At 33.2% G+C, this 21,022-nt stretch overlaps 1 protein-coding gene across 5 annotated transcripts in view; it reads left to right on the forward strand.

Annotated features, from left to right (window-relative positions):
- Window positions 1-13,339, forward strand: part of plekhg5b (pleckstrin homology domain containing, family G (with RhoGef domain) member 5b) — a 79,188-nt gene extending 65,849 nt beyond the window's left edge. For all 5 annotated transcript variants that reach the window (XM_051881149.1, XM_051881150.1, XM_051881151.1 and 2 more), the window contains 13 exons: window positions 1,770-1,973; window positions 3,673-3,834; window positions 4,101-4,196; window positions 4,448-4,648; window positions 4,772-4,882; window positions 6,217-6,366; window positions 6,453-6,590; window positions 6,776-6,895; window positions 7,042-7,174; window positions 7,472-7,587; window positions 7,699-7,847; window positions 9,032-9,982; window positions 11,965-13,339. In XM_051881149.1, the coding sequence (XP_051737109.1) occupies window positions 1,770-1,973; window positions 3,673-3,834; window positions 4,101-4,196; window positions 4,448-4,648; window positions 4,772-4,882; window positions 6,217-6,366; window positions 6,453-6,590; window positions 6,776-6,895; window positions 7,042-7,174; window positions 7,472-7,587; window positions 7,699-7,847; window positions 9,032-9,982; window positions 11,965-11,974 (2,541 nt within the window). In that variant the 3' untranslated portion in view covers window positions 11,975-13,339. The remainder of the gene's footprint in view (window positions 1-1,769; window positions 1,974-3,672; window positions 3,835-4,100; window positions 4,197-4,447; window positions 4,649-4,771; window positions 4,883-6,216; window positions 6,367-6,452; window positions 6,591-6,775; window positions 6,896-7,041; window positions 7,175-7,471; window positions 7,588-7,698; window positions 7,848-9,031; window positions 9,983-11,964) is intronic.
- The last annotated feature ends 7,683 nt before the right edge of the window (window positions 13,340-21,022 follow it).

Raw genomic sequence — 21,022 nt, forward strand, 5'->3', positions numbered from 1 at the left:
GTATTTAAAGGAATCTTAATCAACTTATAAATAGCCCATGCAAATGCTTCGCCGGGTGTTATAGTACACAAATTTAGCTGTTTGTAAAGCTCAGCAATGGTTTGTTTAGATAAATTCAAAGAAATTTAGGACGTACGTGTACGTCATGTAAACATGTTATCGTGATTGCCATAACCCAAAAAGTATTTATTGGAAGTGACTTAAACGCCAGATTTATAAAATTCAAATATTAATTTATACCTGTGCATGTCCAAATGAGAGTAAATCTTGGTGCTACGTGATGCATGCAGGTGTTATTTTTGGAGAGAGGAATATAAGATTTCATTTTCAATTAAAATAGAAATTAAAATTTACAATATTACTGTTTTAACTGTATTTTTGATCACTTAAATATAGCCTTTGTGAGCACTTCTTTAAAAAACATCTTACATATCTTATAGACTCCAGAACTTTTGAATGATGTGAGGATGTGGATATAGATGTGTGATACAGAAATGTATTTAATTATATAAAACACCTGCACAAGTGTTCAAATTCAGTACATCTGTTATGGCGACAGGTATCAGCTTCACTTGTGTTTGTTTAGGGAATTCCATTGTTTTGTCTTCAGACCTTTCCTGTTTTTTGTGCATTCCCCAAAACTGTCGTAGTCCTCTCTGGAATTTGCAGGAGTTGTTGTTAGTGGGTAACGGCACTCAGGCCAGTGGAATTCCCTGCGCCCTGGAGAAGGGTCAACAAGCCCGTCTGCCTCCCGCTCAGCGAAATTACTACTTCCTTAGATACTGAACAGCTGTTTGTTTGTTTAACATGCTGAAGCTCATAAGATGGCGTCTAAATAGAAAGATGTTGCGATGCTCTCTAGCTGAACAATTGCTTATGAAACAATGGTAGTCTTTCGGAGGAGGGTTGCTGACCTTTTTGACTTTGGTATGATGTAATGAGGAAATTGTAACATTCAGCAACATTCAGCAGGATCTTATTGTTTTGAAAATCAATATGAATCATAATGTGTTATTGTTTCTGTTAATGTCATCGCTTTACAGGAACCATACGTTTTCCAAGTGTCCAATAGGGTTGAGTAATGTATAAAATGACAGTAATATATTAAATAAAATGGTAAATTTGACCGATTTAGCAAAGCTCATCATAGTTAACTAATTCTAGATAACAACTTTTTTCAGTTATTCTTTATTTTTCTGAATTTTAGTATAGTTTTGTTTTCCAATAATACTGTATTTATTTAGCAATTCACAATTGATGTTTCCATATACATGTACAGTAAATTATATTTTTATCTTCTATATTATAAAATTATATTTAATTAAAATAGATTTTATAATCTATATTTAAATGTAAATACACCTGCATATATACTTTTAGCATTTTGAGAAAATGTATACAGATTAGAAATTGTATGATGTGAAATAATAAATATTTACAATTCTGCACTATTTTTAGGTCAGATTTTAAAAATATTGCGATTTCAGATGTATGCCCACCTTTATTTACAACTTATTTTGTGGTTTGATATCTTCCGATGAATGCTGGCACATTGAGTTTGTTTGCCTCCTGTCTCTCTCAATCTGTAAATCTCTCTCACACCCCCTCATTCTGTATTGTACTGTTACTGATAACAGTCTCTCTCTCATATCTCTTGGTCTGTTTTCCTTGACATACTTGTTGATATCCTTCTCACAAACCTTTTTCTGCACTTGTAAACTGTCATTCCCACCTGGATCTTACAATCTTCCATCTCTTCCTTATCACAGGGTCAGGCCCGTCGGCGGAAGAACATGACAGAGTTTCTGGGCGATGCCAACATCCCATGCCCGGACACCCTGGCCATGCACGGCGGGTCTTTACCAAGCGTAGCTCCAGGAGGTTCACTGACCGGTGTGGCCGCTGGACCCGACAACTGGAAGAACCGTGCCACCTGTCGGATCAGCGTGTTCTTCGGTGCCGGATCTGGAAAGGTAAACTTTCCCACCTTATCTCAACCGCCTTGAAAACACCAGGAAGTCTAAGGAAAGCAGGATGTGGTGTGATTTTCCCATTTAAAAAAAAAAAAAGATCTCATGTAAAGATTAAATTGAGCAGCAAACCGGCATATTAGAATGATTTCTGAAGGATCATTTTTGGACGATTTTGAAGTTGGAGGAGAGGTTTTTCACCCTAGTGGTTAAAAAGTATATCATTTTTAGTTTTTTTTTTTTTTAGAAAATGACGATCGTTTCGGTTTATAAGACCCTTATTCCTCGTCTGGGATCGTGTAGAGCTCTTTGAAGCTGCACTGAAACTAATTTTGACCTTCAACCCATTGAACCCCAGTGAAGTCCACTATATAGAGAAAAATCCTGGAATGTTTTCCTCAAAAACCATAATTTCTTTTCGACCGAAGAAAAAAAGACATAAACATCTTGGATGACATGGGGGTGAGTAAATTATCAGGAAATTTTAATTCTGAAGTGAACTAATCCTTCAATAGATGACCAAAACAATACAACAAACAAAAACCCATGAGCCTCAAAAAAACACACAACTCCCTCTCAGAAAAGTTTCGTCCTGCATTTAAACCAGATGCATGACTAATAGAGACAGTAGCTGTCACTCACCTGTCATTTTCACACTTCCATCCTTTTCACGATTAGCCATGAAACCCCCAAAGAAGACAGACAAGGGGCTGTTCTCGTGTCCCACTGGGACTCTTTTTCACAAAAGAAGGGTTAACCAGGGCCAAACAGCCATCTCCAGTGGCCACTACAGGCGGCCTATAGTCCATCTGTGTCTGGCCTCTATTGTTTGGAAGCACTCAATGCTAAATACTCGTTGTCATAAGTACACCGGCCATCCCGTTACAGGACAATAGCCCCAGTGGCACACGGGCCATGAGAGAGCGTCACTGACATGAATGGATGAGCTTTAATTGTGGGGTTAAAGAGAAGGTGGCGTTTAGTGAAAGGGGTGTTTGTAAGGTGTCATAAACCCTGTCGGGGGTGTTTTGTTTGAACAGACAGGCAGCGCCTCGGTTGTCTGCCGGTTGTTGGTGGTCTGCCGATGTGAATTGTGTCGGGATTTTGCTAAATCACAAAATTTGTTAATGTTAGGGTCTCTTTATAGTTGTTTAGTTTTAGTAGTTTATAGTAGTTTTTGTTGATTTAAAAGGATTCTATCATTAACAAAAAATCAAATATTATAGAAAATATGGTTTTTAGGATATTTACCATGGAACGTACAATGGTTTTTGGATGTGTACCACAGTAATTCCTAACTTCCATTTGTAATATATGTTTTAAAATGTAGTTTATTACTGTGATCAAAGCTGAATTTTCAGCATCATTACTCCAGTCTTCAGTGTCACATGATCCTTCAGAAATCATTCTAATATGCGGATTTGATGCTCAAGAAACATTTCTTATCATTATCAATGTTGAAAATAGTTGTGCTATTTAATATTTTTGTGGAAACCATGATAGATTATTTTCAGGATTCTTTAATTAAATATAAAGTTTAAAAAAGCATTTATTTGAAATAGAAATGGCATTATATTATATAACATTACATTATATTATATTATATTATATTATATTATATTATATTATCCATCCATCCATCCATCCATCGTCAATGCAGAAAGAGGATTTCAATTTTCTCTATTTTCTTTGTGTCTCTTAGGAAGTGGACCGTGTGGAGCTGCTTCAGACTAAGTTGCAGGCGTACACACAGTTCGGTCTGCCCAAGGTTCCTTCCCAGCTCGCCTTCCACCAGGATTCCTGGGAGGAGGAGCCAAACCTGACTCTTGAGGACAGCTGGAGGCAACTGCTGGATGACCCGGAGGTACTGACACACTGCAACTGATCTATCATGGGACATAATCCCATGGGACATTCCATAACCATCCCCATCTATTGATCATTGGAGCTAATACATGTACACATAACAAATTACGATTATTGGTTGCACTAATGTCAAGTTTTCCCATAAACCAACTGCATTTTGCATCTCAGAACTTCTGATATAGGATATTTATCTGATTTCTACTATTTCACATATTTAGTGTTGCACATTTAGTGCAATCTGACTTTTTTTCTGCCTGTTTTTAGAGTTTAAGTAGACGCCAGTTTCAACAGCAGGAGGCCATATGGGAACTGCTCCAAACCGAGGCTACGTACATCAAGAAACTCAGGGTCATCACTGATGTAAGTCGCCATTTTTCTTTTTTTTTTTTATTCAGTAAAGATTTGAAATTTAAGTTGCACTTATTGTATTTCTAAATAAATGTTGTTGTTTTTTTGTGAGACTTTGTTGTCCTGTCCTACGTTATTTCCTACTAAAATTGTGTTTAATCAGAAATGTGTCATATTATGGAAGCTAAATGAATTGCAAATGGCATTTGAAAAATGGTGTCTGTGGAGCCCTCTAATGAATGCTGATTCTGTTGTCTGTGCAGCTGTTCATGTGCGGCCTGCTGAATCTACAGGACAATAGTCTCCTGGGCGAAGTGGAGCCCATGCGGCTATTCGGCAACATCCACGACATTGTACATCTGCACTCAACGCTGTGGGTTCAAGTCATGTTTCCGGCGCTGGAGAAGGCGCGAAACACACGGAGCTTGATTGACCCCACGGACCTGCAGCAGGGGTTCAGTACGGTGAGTTATATGATATATATAGATATATATGTATAATCTTGACATTTATGTGCAATAGAGGCTGGTTGTAAAGCTATTTATCTTCTGGTCAAGTAGTTAAAAGTGTCTTGTTTGTGTGGGTAGTTTGCATCCAGGTTCCAGCCGTATATCCGATACTGCATGGAGGAGGAGAGCTATATGGAATACATGCGCTCGCTGCTGAGAGACAACGAACTCTTCAAGATCTACATCACGGTGAGGAATTTGTGACCAAACTAGCAGTCAGTATATATGCAGCAGTCAATATATATTCAATTTCTGTTCCTTTTTTACAAAAATAGCTTTTCAAAGCAGGTTTACAGAAAATAGAAAATGGTAATTATAATATATAATATATGTAATATAATGTAATTTATATATTTATACTTTTTGCTTGTTTTTTTTTATTTTTTAATTAAATAATTGTAATTTTTCTTATAACATTGGCAGTCACTCGGCTTAGATATTAAATTCGTTTAATTTGTGTTACTCTTTTTACAACTTTTGTTCCAAAGCAGGTTAACAGTTAATAAAAATATATATTTAAAAAATAAAAAAAATTATAATACAATTGTTTAGTTTAGTTTATATATTATATATTATATATATATATATATATATATATTATTTAAAAAAAAAGTTATTCATCTTATATAGATAAAAGAACTCTTCAAGATCTTTATTTTAATATAATTAATTTAATAAATATTTTAATAAATAATCTTTTTACATTAATGACATTTAATAAATTATATAATTATATTTTTATAAATTTATATTATTAAATGTATTAAATGTATTTTATATTAATTGTTTTAATAAATACATCACTTTTATTTATATAATTAATTTAATAAATACTATTTTTATATTTAATTACATTTAATGATTTATAATTTAAGTAGTATATAAATGTTAATAGTTTTATCTTTTATAAATTTATTTTATTAAATTTTATTTTGATTAATACATTTTATTGTAATAAAATTAATTTGATTAATATTTTAATAAACAATATTTTATATTCATTATATTTTAATTTTTGATATTTTAAATTATATATATACATTTATAATATATATTTTTAATTTATATTTATTAAATGAATTTTAAATTTAAAAAAAAAAATTATTATTTATATAATATAATATAAGCATTATATTATAAAAGAATTATTAAAAAAAAAATCATTTAATAAATATGTTTTACTTATTTTTATATATATATATATATATTTTATTACATGAATTAAAAAATATATAAAAAATAATTATTTTTTTAATATAATATGTGTATTATATTATATTATTTAAAAAATATTAGACTATATAGAATGGTAGTTATTCATCTTATATAGATGATAAAATTCTCCAAAATCAAAAATTTGCGACCAAATTCTCAGTAGTACAACTGAAGAAAATGGCAAAATAAAATGTAAAATAAAGCGAAAAAAATGTAAACATTTTGTAAAAATGCATATGATCTTGATTTGCATATCTTGCATATAATCTAAAGTCAGCTTGTAATCATTGAATTTCTTATCTTCACAGTGGGCAGAAACGAATAAACAGTGTAACCGTCTGAAGCTAGCGGACATGCTAGCCAAACCGCACCAGAGACTCACCAAATACCCTCTGCTCCTGAAGACCATCCTGAAGAAAACTGAGGACCAAATCTCCAGAGACGCACTCAACAACATGGTTAGACACACTTGAACATTCACAAAAGTATATATTTCTTGATGTTTATCTGTTGTATTCATCTGGATGTTTGTCATTGTGCTCAGGTGGCGTGTGTGGAGGGCTTCATTAACAGTGTGGACTCTCAGATGAGACAGCGTCAGGAGCAGCAGAAACTGGCCGCCATGTCGGCTCGAGTGGAGTCGTACGAGGCCGTAGAGGGAGCCAGCGAGGAGGTGGAGAAGGTACGAACCGTACAAATAATTATCTAGCTTCTGAATTTAAAAAAAAAAAGATGAATCATTCCAGTGCAATATTTTGGATGTAATATCTTGCTTTCATGCTGAAAATTTGGATTTGGTTTGAGCAGGCTATGACTGATGTGGCAGACAGTTTATTTATGTATTGTTTAACCCTTCCATGTCTACAGGCTCTAAAGGAGTTCAGCCGAATTGACCTGATGGCACCGATGATTGACACGTCAGCGGAAGAGACCAGGCAACTGCACATGGAGGGGGCGCTCCGCATGAAAGAGGGAAAAGACAGCAGGGTTAGTTCCCATTAAATCATTTACATGAATCCCTTCAAATTTCAATATTTGGAAACATTCGCAATGCATTTGGTTTTTAAAATGATTAATTGTAGCCAGTAAAACAGTCCTTTTAAGACTGCTTGTGCTTGTCTTTTCTTGTTTAGATGGATGTTTACTGCTTCCTTTTCACTGATCTGCTGCTGATCACTAAACCAGCGAAGCGTTTAGAGAAGGTGAAAGTAATCCGACAGCCTCTCCTCCTGCATAATGTGGTGTGCCGAGAGCTCAAAGACACAGGTGAGCAGACTGAGCCGGTTTAATAGTGCTCTACATTTACGTTTCATATGACAAATGAGCAGAAACAAGCAGCATAGGATCTCAAGAGAGCATATTGTGAACCATAGTAGTGTTTTAATATGGCCATGAGATAAATCACTCTCAATCTCTCCCATGTTTTTGTCCCAACCATAATTTTTTTTTATTAATAATATTGCATTTTACATGAAGAAAAAAAAGAATAACATTTCTTGATTAAAATTTTAGGTTTAAAGGTATTAATAATTATCTGACTGTATTTTATTTTTCTTGTCCTAGGCTCATTTGTCCTCATCTACCTCAATGAGTTCAAGAACGCTGTGGCTGCCTACTCTTTCCAGGCCAACAGCGCCGCCCAGGGGCGAAGCTGGACTGATGCGATTTGCAATGTCCAGGTAAAATCATCCTTAATGAGCTCTGTTTGACATTTCTGATATTCTAAACCTGTTCTCTCAGTCCTTGCTAGATAAGTTTACTGATTTAGCTATTTTGTTCATGCATTATAGAATCAGCTGCAGCGGCTGCGGTCAGAGGAAGCTCGCAGACAGAAGGCTCTTCTGAAGAAAAGATTAGAGGAAGATCAGGAGGAAGACGAGGACAGCTGTAACTCCACAACCTGTTCACCTCACCTTAGACACAAAGATCAGAGCAATAGGTATTTTATTTTTATATTAAATTGTTACATTTTTTAATAAATTATATAAAATATATTTTTATAAATTTTTAATATTTAATTTAATTTATTTTATATTAATTGTTTTAATAAATACATTACTTTTATTTTAATATAACTAATTTAATAAATAATATAATTATATTTTTATAAATTTATATTATTAAATGTATGTAATTTATTTTAGATTGTTTTAAATACATTACTTTTATTTAATATAATTCATTTAATAAATAATATTTTTATATTGAATTATATTTAATGATTTATGATTTAAGTAATATATAAATGCTAATAAGTTTTTATGTTTTATAAATGTATTTTATTGTTTTATTTTAATGAATACATTTTATTAATTTATTAATTTATTTTATTATAATTTGATGTTTTAATAAACAATATTTTATATTCATTACATTTTAATATTTTATATTTTTACAAGGCTTTTATATTTTTAATATTTTTATATTTATATACATTTATAATAGATATTTTTTATTTATATTTATCAAAATAATTTCTATTTTTTTTGTTGTAAGATTATATATATATATTCTCATTTATAATATATATTTTATTAATTTATTAAATGAATTAAAATAATTTTTATAAAAGGTTTATATATATATATATAAAATTTATTTTTATATTAAATTGTTTAATTTTTTAATAAATTATATAAAATATATTTCTATAAATTTATATTATTTAATTTAATTTATTTTATATTAATTGTTTTAATGAATACATCACTTTAATTTTAATATAATTAATTTAATAAATATTTTAATAAATTTATATTTTTACGAGACTTTTATATTTTATATTTTTAATATTTTTATATTTATATACATTTATAATAGATATTTTTTATTTATATTTATTAAACTAATAAAAAAATTATTAATTCCTTTGTTGTAAAAGATATATATATATATATATACTCACATTTATAATATTTTATTAATTTATTAAATGAATTAAAATATTTTTTTATATATTTGTATATATTTATATTATTATATTGTTATTTATATATATATATATATATATATATTATTTTATTTATTTTTATTTTTTTACAACATTGGCAGCCAGTCTCAACCTGTCTGTTGGGCATTTTGTTGTACGATAAATGAACTCACATTATTGTTTCTCTGTTTTAGCCAATCAGATGGCTCCACAGAAACCTTGTCGGTGATGGATATGGATGAGTCTGGATCATCTTTGGATCCCTCTACTCTTCAGTCTGACCCAGGTGGGCTTTCAGACCATGATGCTGGTCTGTCCTCCCTCTCAGCGCAGCCCAAACACCAGCGGGACACAGACTTTGAGTCCCATCTGGACAGTCAGGAGGGTTCAGACCTGGACCCACAATACCGTTCGATGTCCATGGACAGCGCCTATGGGACGCTCTCGCCAGAGTCCATGGTGGAAGTGCAGAGTCGAGTGGCCCCGGTAGAGGAAGACGACTCTGAGGAGGACAAGGCGGAGATGACTGGTGACGAAGGAGAAGATGAGGAGAAAGGAATTGCAGAAGAGGAAGACGATGAGGAAGATAAAAGCTCAATTGGATCTCAGAACTCAGTGACTCAGTCTCTAAAGCCCAGGCGCCGGCCACCCGTCCAGTGTCGCCTGTCGTTTTTGGAGAGATTTGCCGCCAAATCCCGGTCAGAGGATAACCTGCTGTCCGCAGTTCGCAATTGTAACAGTAACAAGGCCGTTGCCAGAGCAGCCACAGAATGCACAGGAAGTCGGCGCGCATGGGAGCAGAAGGTTAAATGTTTAGAAGTGCCCCTCAGCAGGAGCCTGACGGAGCTCAACCCTGGTGAATCGGACGAGTCTATACCGACGGATGCAGAGACGGACGAAAGCCACAGACTCACATGCAGTTTGCCCTCAGGCATGCTTTTGGACACATTGAAACGAGCCAAACTTGCACATGAGGCTGGTATCAACCAGATTCCCTGCAGTGCGTCAGACGGGGAGCTGTCACCCCCTAGTGTCATGGAGGGAATGTGCCACAGTAAGAGAACCCAGCAGCACAAAAAACTCACACTGGCCCAACTCTACAGGATACGCACCACACTGGTGCTCAACTCAACGCTCACTGCCTCGTAAGTGTCACTTTTTTTTTCTTTTCAGTCTTGAGCTTTGGCCGCTTTCCACACAGATAATAGGGCTGGGACAATACATCGATTCTCAATTCGTGATACAAAGAATCTGGAGCGATTCTGATATTTCCCGATGTATCGCGATTCTCTCTCGAATAGATTCTGAGCTTAGTTTTTAACAGCAGATGGCACTATTATACGTGCTTTAGAAACACTTCTGTTCCTTTACACACACCACTTAAACCTAAAATAATCATTCATAAAGTTCAAAAAGGTTGAAGCAAATTACAAGGGTGTTCGCAGCGGACTGTGTTTACATTAATCTTGCATCATAAAAGCATTCTGAGCCGAGTGACTCAGCCGAATACACAAGTGCTCACCGGCACTCTTCTTCATGAGCATTTGAGTGTGTGGTTCAAAACTAGTCTAGAGCGCCATCTGCTGTTAAAAACTAAGCTCAGAATCGATTCGAGAGAGAAAATATCAGGATCGATCCAGATTCATTGTATCGAGAATCGATGTATTGTCCCTGCCCTAACAGATAATGTGCAGAAATTAAAACCATTTCATGCAGAACAGTTTATTTGTTAATTAAGATATTTATCAAATTTTGGTTAGTTTATTACTGTATACAGTAACTAAGGTATGTTCAAATTCTGTAGCTCTTTTTACAAAATATATTTTTCCAAAGCAGGTTAATAGAGAATAGAAAAAATAAAACATTAAAAAAAATATTAATATAATAAAATGTATTAATTATTTTTTTTTTGTTTATTTTTAATTACATCTCTTTTATTAAATAATCAAAGTCTGCTTTATTATTAATTTAATTACATACAATTTTACATTTTTATTTTATTATAACATTGGCAATCAATCGACCTCACTATTCATTTTAATTTGTGTCTTTACTATATAGATTGTTCCAAAGCAGTTTTACAAAAAAATTATATTATATAATTAATATAATTAGTACTGTCAAATCGATTAATCACGATTAATCGAATCTAACATAAGTTTGTAAATATATATATGTATATGTGCTTGCTTGTGTGTGTATATATATACACACACACACACACACACACATATATATATATATATATATATATATATATATATTCCACATATAATATAATATAATACAATATAATATTAGACTACATTAGCATTAGCAGTTATTTATCTTGTATAGTTATTTATTTTGGTAAGTTATCCATGAAAAGAAAAATAGAAAGAGAAAAATAGATGGATATATTTATATTTTTGTGTCAGGATTAATTACATAAAATTTTATGTTTTTATTTTATTATAACATTGGCAATCGGTCAACCTCAATATTCAGTTTGTTCAATTTGTGTATATGTCTTTACTATATAGATTGCTCCAAAGCAGTTTTACAAAAAAGAAAAAATATTTTTAAAAATTAATATAATATAATTAGTGCTGTCAAATCGATTAATTGCGATTAATCGAATCTAACATAAAATATATACACATACATATATATTATATATTTACAAACTTTTGTTTGATGTGATTAATCACGATTAATCGATTTGACAGCACTAAATATAATATAATATAATATAATATAATATAATATAATACAATATTAGACTACATTAGCATTAGCAGTTTTATTTATTTATTTATTTTTTTTTAAAGTTAAATTTATTTTGTATAGTAGTTTTTTATTGGTAAGATATCCATGAAAAGAAAGATAAAAATAGATGGATATATTTATATTTTGGTGTCAGGATGCTTTATTTATTTAAGTTAAAATACTGCAGGGGTTATTTTGACATTTGAAAAGATTTACACATTTGCCCACCAATTTTGCTCTAATTTAAAAAATAATAATAATGTAGCTTTTTTCCAACACTTTTTCTGCCCTCAGAGGGAATGTTAGTCTTGGTCTAACACTGGAACATTTTATGTTGTGAAAAACTTTTTTTGACGCTTGTCATCTTCTTTCTCCACAGAGAAGTGTAGCATCTTTCTGGCACAGATGTTTTGGGACAACATTGTGAGAATGAATTCGGGACATAAATGCACTCAACCCAGTGAGCTCTCCGGCTGCCCTCTCCACTCTCTCTTCCAGTCGGATGGACTCCTCGTCGTGTAGCTTTCCTGTCATTTCTCTGCGGGAGGGGAGGAGCGCAGACTCTTTAACTTGTTGCACTTTGTAAAACAACCACAGCTAACTTTAAAAGAGGTCACAGTTATCGGAATGAAAATGATCAAAGGAAAAAGTGGGACCGGATCCCTTACCGTGGGACGTTTGAGGTTACAATAGGAGAAATGAGAATAAAACGCCACAATTTGGATTCTTTCACCCTGTTTTCTTTCCAAGAATGTTTCTGTAAAAAGGACACTTTGTAAGAATATTTCAACAAAGAGGATGCAGGTGATTCACGTTAACTGCACTACTGGATGTGACTGTGTGTGTGTGTGTGAGTTTATGAATGAGAAAGTGTGTGAATCCACACGTGCATTTGTGAATGACTGAGTGAGTTATAGATCTTGACCTGAACCAAATCACTGTTTGACTGCAGATGACTTGAGTAGCCACTAAGGCACGTTACACATCACTTTAGGACCAGTGTTATGTTCCATTTGACAGGATGGAGTGAATATTTCTGTCATGCAACTGCTTGTATGATTCAATCTTTGGGTTGGCGTGGCTTATTTAAGTTATACATGTGCACCTTGAAACCCTTACTGTATATTGTGTTGTGTGGGTCAAGTTAATGCATAAATAATATCTAAAATGCTTTCAGCAGATGTTTAATTAAAGGTAAACAGACTGAAAAAAATCTGTATTTTGTTGGTTTATAACGTTTAAGGATTCAGAAAGCGTTGCCTGACCCTAGAGGAGCACTTATTACACTGAATAGGGTGTTTGGTTTCAGTGGAAGCTCATGTTAGTTTTCAAATGTTAACATGTATTGATGATTTTTTTGTCTTCTAAGCTTATGATCTCACCAATATTGCTGTTACCCGAAAGGTTGAACTGCCTGGTGCTTTACTAAACCAAGTTCTTCTGACTTCCTTTCTGAAACAAACAAACAAAAAAAAACACCCTGCCCAAAGTTAATATGGTGTATTATATGTTTACTTATTAGGCTTTTTGTGTTTGTCATATTTATTGAGCTTGCTTTGTTTTATATATAAAATATGGTCTATAATAGTATCCTTTCACTTCACGGATGTACTTTTTTTGTTTTGTTGTCTTAATTTGTTGATTGTCATTTGTTCAATTAATTTTGAAATCTGCTAAGAACCAAATTAATGTTGTTTTCCCATGTGAGGGAGTGTTCCTTAAATGTCTTTCGAAATAAAAGACATCTTTCAGTATTTGCGGAGTTTGATGTGAATTATTTGTGACCACTCATTTTTAAATCTCTTTACACTGACTTTACTTAGTATTTCAATGCAAAACAGTGCAGTAAGTTCTAAAACAAAAAGTAGAAATTAAATTTAAAAAAGGTTCAAATAAATAGGGCTTTTGACAAATGTGTTTTAACAAGTATGGATTCACATGAGACGTGTTATATCAGTGGGCTAGAAAAAGCTTTCATTCATGTTGGTTGCCATGTTGACATCATCTAGTTTAAGTTAGTAAACCAATTTTTCTAAGAACATCTAATATTTAAAGTGGGCTTGAAATAGAAGTTGCAATTGTCTTCCCTATTGTGTGTATTTCCGAGTGAAACTGCTTCTTGAACAAGAAAAAATGTAGGGCGGGACTTGATTTTGTTCATGGGGAATTGATTAGATGGTGGTGGTTTTCTATTGGTCTATCTCATGTGAGTGACAGGTTGTCCCGCCCTCACACCAGTGAATGTCATCGGAGAGAAGTTTTTTTATATTGTATCCCTCTAAGCTTCTTCATTTTGGGGTCACACTTGGCTCCTTCGTGGTCAAAAGTGACTGAAACCTTGAAATGTAACTTTTTTTTTTTTCTTTTTTTTTTTAAGGAAAATCAATGTAATATATTTTTGTTCAATAATATTTTTTGATTATTATTTAGAATTTTGAAGGGGTTTTATGATACTATGCAATATTTATACTATTTTTATTAGCTATTTTTTCCCATTAAAATTAATATATATAGACTTTTTTTTTCAATAAATGCAATATTTCAGATTAAAACAGTGAAAAACAATCCATTAAAATCCATTATTTGAAGTGAGAATAGTGCCATCTGGAGGCGTTAAAAAATAAAAAACGTATAATGTCATGGTGTAACCACCTATAGCTTCCTATATATAGAGAGAGGCTTTTGGATTCCCTAAAATTTGTTTCATAAGTGTGTGTGTGTGTGTGCCCGCGCGCGCGTGCGCGTCGGTATCTATTTTGTACTCAAAATGGAGATTAACAACTGCATTGCCTCTTTTTTTTTGGCTGATTTGTAGTTTGTATCACCAAAAGATTCTTTGTCTTTTTTCGTATTTCCCATTAATTTCCTATGTTGGTCATTTTTGACCGTGAGGTGTGTTTTTTTCCCTCCCCGACAGTTTAACATATCCGAATCATGTCCATGATTTTTGTCTGTTCACATAGCTAATGCGACAAAAGTCACCAAGTGTCATCCCATTCTGATAAAGGAAAAAAAAAAAAAAACTTTTCAGACACAAATGTAAATCCACACTATGACCACTAGAGAGAGCTACCGAGTCAAAGTTAGGAATTTCAAGCACTGCAGTGTTGAACACACGGCTGATTATGGACACGGTCTTATAAAGGTAGTTACTTCAGATTTTAGGTTATTAGTTTTCTCTCAGTTTCACAGCATATTTATTATTCTCGGAGTTTTAATTACTTGCTAAACTTAAATAGTTCTAAAAGAAAGACTCTTGAGGGTAAGTGAGTGATGACTAGGCCTATTAATCATCTCATTGTTATTTATTTATCAGGTTTTTCCAGCAGCAGGACAGTCAAACATTAGAAAGTATTATCTACAATGTGTATAATCTAAACATTTACTTCCGCTGATCTAAATGCCTGGAAGTGAATGACACCGGAAGCCAGACACATTCACTATTAAAATGGCCGCGCCCGCTCTCACGTTAAAAAAGGTGAAAAAGCCACATGTAAACAAACACACAAGACGAGTTTGATTAATCATGCATCACACACAGCAGATGTCTACCTCTTTGAATATGTTATACAGAAACATAAACACAAGATGAGATGCTCTGCTGTGTATTTTTACAATTTACAATTTACATTTACTCTCAAACTGTTTGAGAGTAAATGTTTCCTATCAGTCACTGTCAGTTTTTTGACGGTTGTGGCATCTTCTTCAGAGCTTGAAACTGGGTTGGTCCAAACTCATTCACCCTCTGTGCACGGCAGCGGTTGGCATTCTGGGATGTGTGCGGGCCAAGGTGTATTTACAGGTGATTATATCAGCTAATCGGTGGATTACAGCATGTTGACTCCACACAAGACCCTAATCCTCATGGAAAAGGCAGCGTTCCGGCCCGTGGGATTTTCTCCATTAATCCCATCCTAGATTTGCCGGATCCAACCCCCCTCACCAACCTCCCCCCGATTCCCACATCTGGCCTTCTGGGGCTTATCAATGTAATCCTCCATTTTAGAAGTAGTTTATTATGCTTCATCGCTGATACACTGGACTTTAATTATAAAAATGCAGCTTTTCGCTGCAACACTAAAGTAATTACACAACCTGAGTCGATTAGCTGCTCTGTGTGTGTGTGTGTGTGTGCGAGTATGTGCTTCCGTACACTCACATATATATATTACCATTCAAAAGTTACGTTTTTTAAAAGACATTAATACTTTATTCTGCAAGCAGGCATTACATGGATCAATAGTGACTTAAAGATTTTTATTAAAAATAATTCTGAAAATGTATTTTCTAAATGCATCCACAAAACTATTAAGCAGCACAACTGTTTCATATTGATAATAATCATAAATGTTTCTTGAGCAGCAAATCAACATATTAGAATGATTTCTGTAGGATCATGTGACACTGAAGACTGGAGTAATGATGCTGAAAATTCAGCTTTGATCACAGGAATAAATTAAAATATATTCCAATTAGTGCTGTCAAACGATTAATTGCGATTGATCGCATCCAAAATAAAAGTTTGTGTTTACATAATATATGTGTGCACTGTAAAAAAGAACTGTTGGTTTAACTTAAAAAAGTAAGTTACCTGGTTACCTTAAAATTTTGAGTTCATTGAAATTAAAAATTTGAGTTAATACAATGAATGCGATTGGTTTAATCAACAGAATCTCAAAATATTATGTTATCTGAACCACAGTAATTATCTAAGTTGATATGACAAAAGAAAAATGTTATGATAAATCATGAAAATAATTTTTTACACTGTGTGTACTGTGTATATTTATTATGTATATAAAAATACACACACATGCATGTATATACTTAACAAAAATATATTATATTTATATATAATATCAATTATATATAAATATACACGTAAATATTTATTAAATACATGTTTATAATAAATATACAGTACACACATATATATTATGTAAACTTTTATTTTGCATGCGATTAATCGCGATTAATCATTTGACAGCACTAATTCAAATAGAAAACGGTTATTTTAAATTGTAATAATATTTTACAATATTACCGTTTTTGACTAGTTTTGATCAAATAAATGCAGCCTTGATAAGGATGAGACTTTCAAAAACAAAAAATAACCAAATTTATATACATATATAAATAAGTCAAACATGCCTCTAAAATGTCTAGTTGAGATGCAGAAAGCTCCTTGAAAACTCCATAAATAATGAATTGATGTTGTTTCATTTAGTCTAATTAATTTGGACATTTCAACTGACAACTTCAGATCTGTCACCAAGTCCAACTCAAACGATCATGAACTCCTGCTTCTCCTTGTGACAGATGTCATAAAGCATCCTGTAAAAATTGTCTGATTAACACAAAAGGGCACTTTGGCAAATCCAGATTACGAGAGCACTTTCCTTTATTAAACGCCGCCAATCCCAGCACTCTCTGCAGCTCTGGGATTAAAATCAGGTAGACACCATTGTCTGTCTAAACAATCCCTTCTGTAGGCCTCGCTGTGTTTCTCGGCTCATGAGTGACGGTGAACGTCAGTGTGAACACCGTTCTCTGAGTTCTCTTTAATCAACATCATCCTCTTTAGAGCCCTAGATGATTGGATTTAGGCTGTGTTTGAATGAGGGAGTAAAAGGGAAATGAGAACCGAGGCATGTTTACTAGGTTTTCCGCTGTGCGAAAAGGCCCCGCGACAAGCGCCGTCCATATGGAGTGGCTCACTGTGAGAACAGCTGCCTCCCATCAGCCCGTCCATGTCACACGGCACCATTATACGCTGATTGACCTTTGTATTGTCACAAAAGCTGCCAAGCAACATCTGGCATCATTAGGCACAGTGGTTTTTATTAGGTTAACATGGAATATTGTATACAGATCCAAGGAGGGGACATGGAAAATCTAGTTTGAGGTTCGATATCTCTCCATCTGTGCGGTGGAGAAACAGTGTCCTGAGGGCGGGGGCTTTAGTGGGTGGTTGCTGGGGTGTTGTTAGGGTGCCGACCAAGTAAATTGAGCCCACCCCCAAGTCTGATCATTGTAAATGTATTGAATCTTTCAACTGTTTTAACGTCCACCAAGTGAAAATCTTTATTATTCTCATTTTCAATTATTATTATTATCATTATTTTTTATTATTTAATTGTCATAATTATTTGTTACCACATATAATAAATAATTTAATAAAAAAATATAAAACATAAAAAGCACCACAAATAATTAATAATAAGGTTCACATAATTCATATAAAGGAACCAGGTCAGAATTTTCTGGAGTTTTTCTGAATTACTTTATATTCTTATTTTCATTACGTTTTTTTATTATTTTTATCATAATCATTACATAAATAAATATAAATAATAAAAAGCACCACAAATATATATTATATATATATATATATATATATATTATCATTAACTATTATTAATAATACTTATTATTATTTCTATTGATTATGATTATATTATTTAATTACAATTATTCATTACCATAAATAATAAATAAATAAATAAATATATATATATATATATATATTTTTTTTTTTTTTTTCTACATAATTCATATACTAGAAGGAATCAGGTCAGAATTGTCTGGTGTTTTTTTCTGAATTACTTTTATATTCTTTATTTATTTCATTATAATTATATATGACCACAAATAATAAATAAATAAATATAAATAATAAAAAGCACAACAAATAATTTATTAATATTTAAATCGTTTACATTAAGGTTCGCTAGAAGGAGCCCTTAGTTTTCAGGTGTTTTTTTTTCTGAATTATTATAATTATTATTAATTATAATTACAATAACTATTTTTATTAATTATAATAAATTGTATTATTTACTTATCACAATTATTTGTTACCATGAATAATAAATAATTCTATTAATAAATATAAATAATAAAAAGCATCACGAACAATTAATAATAAGGTTCACACATAATTCCTATGCTAGAAGGAACCAGGCCAGAGTTTCTGATTTGTTTTGTTATTCTGAATTACTTCTGCTTGGCTTAATATTTAAGCTGTTTTTCTGTTCTGATTCTGTCCCATTAGACATAACATATGTCTGCGAGCTCATAATCATTACTTAGGTGTTTTGAAAAATGAAAGTGACCATACGGCACAGTTTATAAAAACAACTTTACAGAGATTACTGTTATTGTATCAGCCTTAAGGAGCTTATTGTCATTCCAGTATTGTATTTTTGAGGGGGTTAATGCACTGAAAATGAAATGACAAGCATATTACTTAATTAAATGGAAATCCATTTGGAAATGCCAGACGCTGCCAGCAAGTTGCAATGTAAACGAGTTGCATTTAATACCATTTCTGCAATTAATCTGGTGTACTGTGGTTCTGACATGCCTTTGGATTACCAGATGTCAAATCCATGAAGTAAAAGATAGCATGAAACATTTAATTGTTTGTATTCTCACTAAAGGAATAGCGCTTGTAAGTCACAGGTTGTGTTTGATAACCAACCCAGATATTTATCAGGTCACTCCATCCACACAGCTAAATAAGTGTGACTCTATAGTGACAGTGAGGGTGGAGCGTGTGACTGGCTGCTATCAGCTGAATGAGTGTCCAGTGGAGAATGTTGCCCTCCCGAAACGTCCAGTCACTTCCAGTCATTAAACATTAACAGATGAGCTAACCTTGGGAATACACCAGTTGAATTAACTGTAAGTTCTATAGTTCTTTGTACACTTTCTGGATAGCAGTAGCCATCAAGTCTTGGCTACAAAAAGCTATTTCTATTGTTATTGCGTTATTAAGGCCTTCTGTGACAACATGCCCCAATAGCAGCTTATATTGTTAAACGTCACAATGGATTCTGCTAGTAGCAGAAAAATTTGTTCATTTTATGTTTATATATTTATACATTTATATATATATATACACAGTATATATACACATTTCGGGGGTTTTTTTTAGAATTTTTTTCTTCCTCGGAATGGTACGAAATTTGGTAATAGTTCTGGTCCGGCACTTGCTATGTGAAAAAAAAAAATCATGATTCATGATTCAAAAAGGTGAAATGGTCCTGAAAAAAATTGTCACACTTGAACTCGCATTGAACTCGCACTTGAACCGCATTGGTAGATAAAAATCAATGGGAAATTAATTTCATCTAGTGGAAACTTTTGGCACTACGCCCAAATACAATCTTACTGATAGCTCATTTTTTGAAATGGCAATCTCAAATTTGGAACACAATGGAAGCTTGTTTCCGCCACTGAATAAAAAATAAAAAAGGTATAATTGCAATTTTTTTATCTCGCAATTGACCCTTCACCAGGAGTTTGATTGACAAGCGATCTAACCAATCATAACGCCGAATCCACCATTTTGTCCGACAAAGCAGTCAGGAGTTAGAAGATTAACTTCGGTGGACTTGAACTTGAAAAATGGTGTGTACTGACGTCTTTCCGCGTTTGAAACAACATTCCTTCTCATGTCCATTCATGTTTATTTGATGCTATAAATTAACTAGTAGGAAGAGATGATCGGTTCACGAGCCGCTTAAGCTGAGGCGCTACAGCAATCACATTAAAGAGCCACAAAATGTTTTTTATTGTTCGAATTTCCTAAAAAATTACACAATTTGAAAGCTGGGACTTTGTTTCATATCAAAAGTATCCTGCTCTGTCTTGTCTGTCGACGTGTTGTCAGTGTCCTCTTTGCTCCATGATGTATTTTTCACTCTGTGTGGCGTGACAGCACCATGGCTTGTTGGACAAAGCAACAGTAACTAAGGGGGGCGGGTCTTTGCGAAGGGTCAATTGTGAGTTATAAAGTCAGAATTGTGTGTTATAAAGTCAGAAATGCGAGATATAAACACAGTTGTGAGTTATAAAGTCAGAATTGCATCTTATAAAGTCGGAATTGTGAATTATAAAGTCAGCATTGTGAGATATAAACTCGCAATTCTAAGAAATAAAGTTTTTCCACTTTACTCAACTTTGCCATTGCGAGTTTATATCACACAATTCTGAGAAAAGAATTCTGATAAATTGCGTATTTGTCTTTTGTGTTCAGGCGCATTGTTGGCGTGTTGCTATTTTGAGGCAACTGAAATAGACTGCGTGATAAATTTTATTTTTCGTTATTTAAAGGGCGCATTAGTAATATGCGCCTATAGGCGGGTACAGAACACGTGCGCAGCAGCACACAAACATTTTTAAATGTTAAAAATAAAAGGATTCCTCTCTGGAGAAGCTTTCAGTTTTTCCGCCATGTAAATAGCGAATCCGCCATGGCGCGAGTGCACCTGGTTTTTAAAGGGAATGGGAGATGACACTCTGATTGGTTTATTGCACGTTACGCCCAAAACACACCAATTACTCATTAAGAGAATAGGAACAACCCTTTTAGACCACGCCGACCATTTTTCCCGTCGTTAAACTAGCAAAAGTGGATTCGGACACGCCTG

Source organism: Ctenopharyngodon idella, chromosome 22, assembly GCF_019924925.1.
Source record: "Ctenopharyngodon idella isolate HZGC_01 chromosome 22, HZGC01, whole genome shotgun sequence".
Classification (NCBI taxonomy): domain Eukaryota; kingdom Metazoa; phylum Chordata; class Actinopteri; order Cypriniformes; family Xenocyprididae; genus Ctenopharyngodon; species Ctenopharyngodon idella.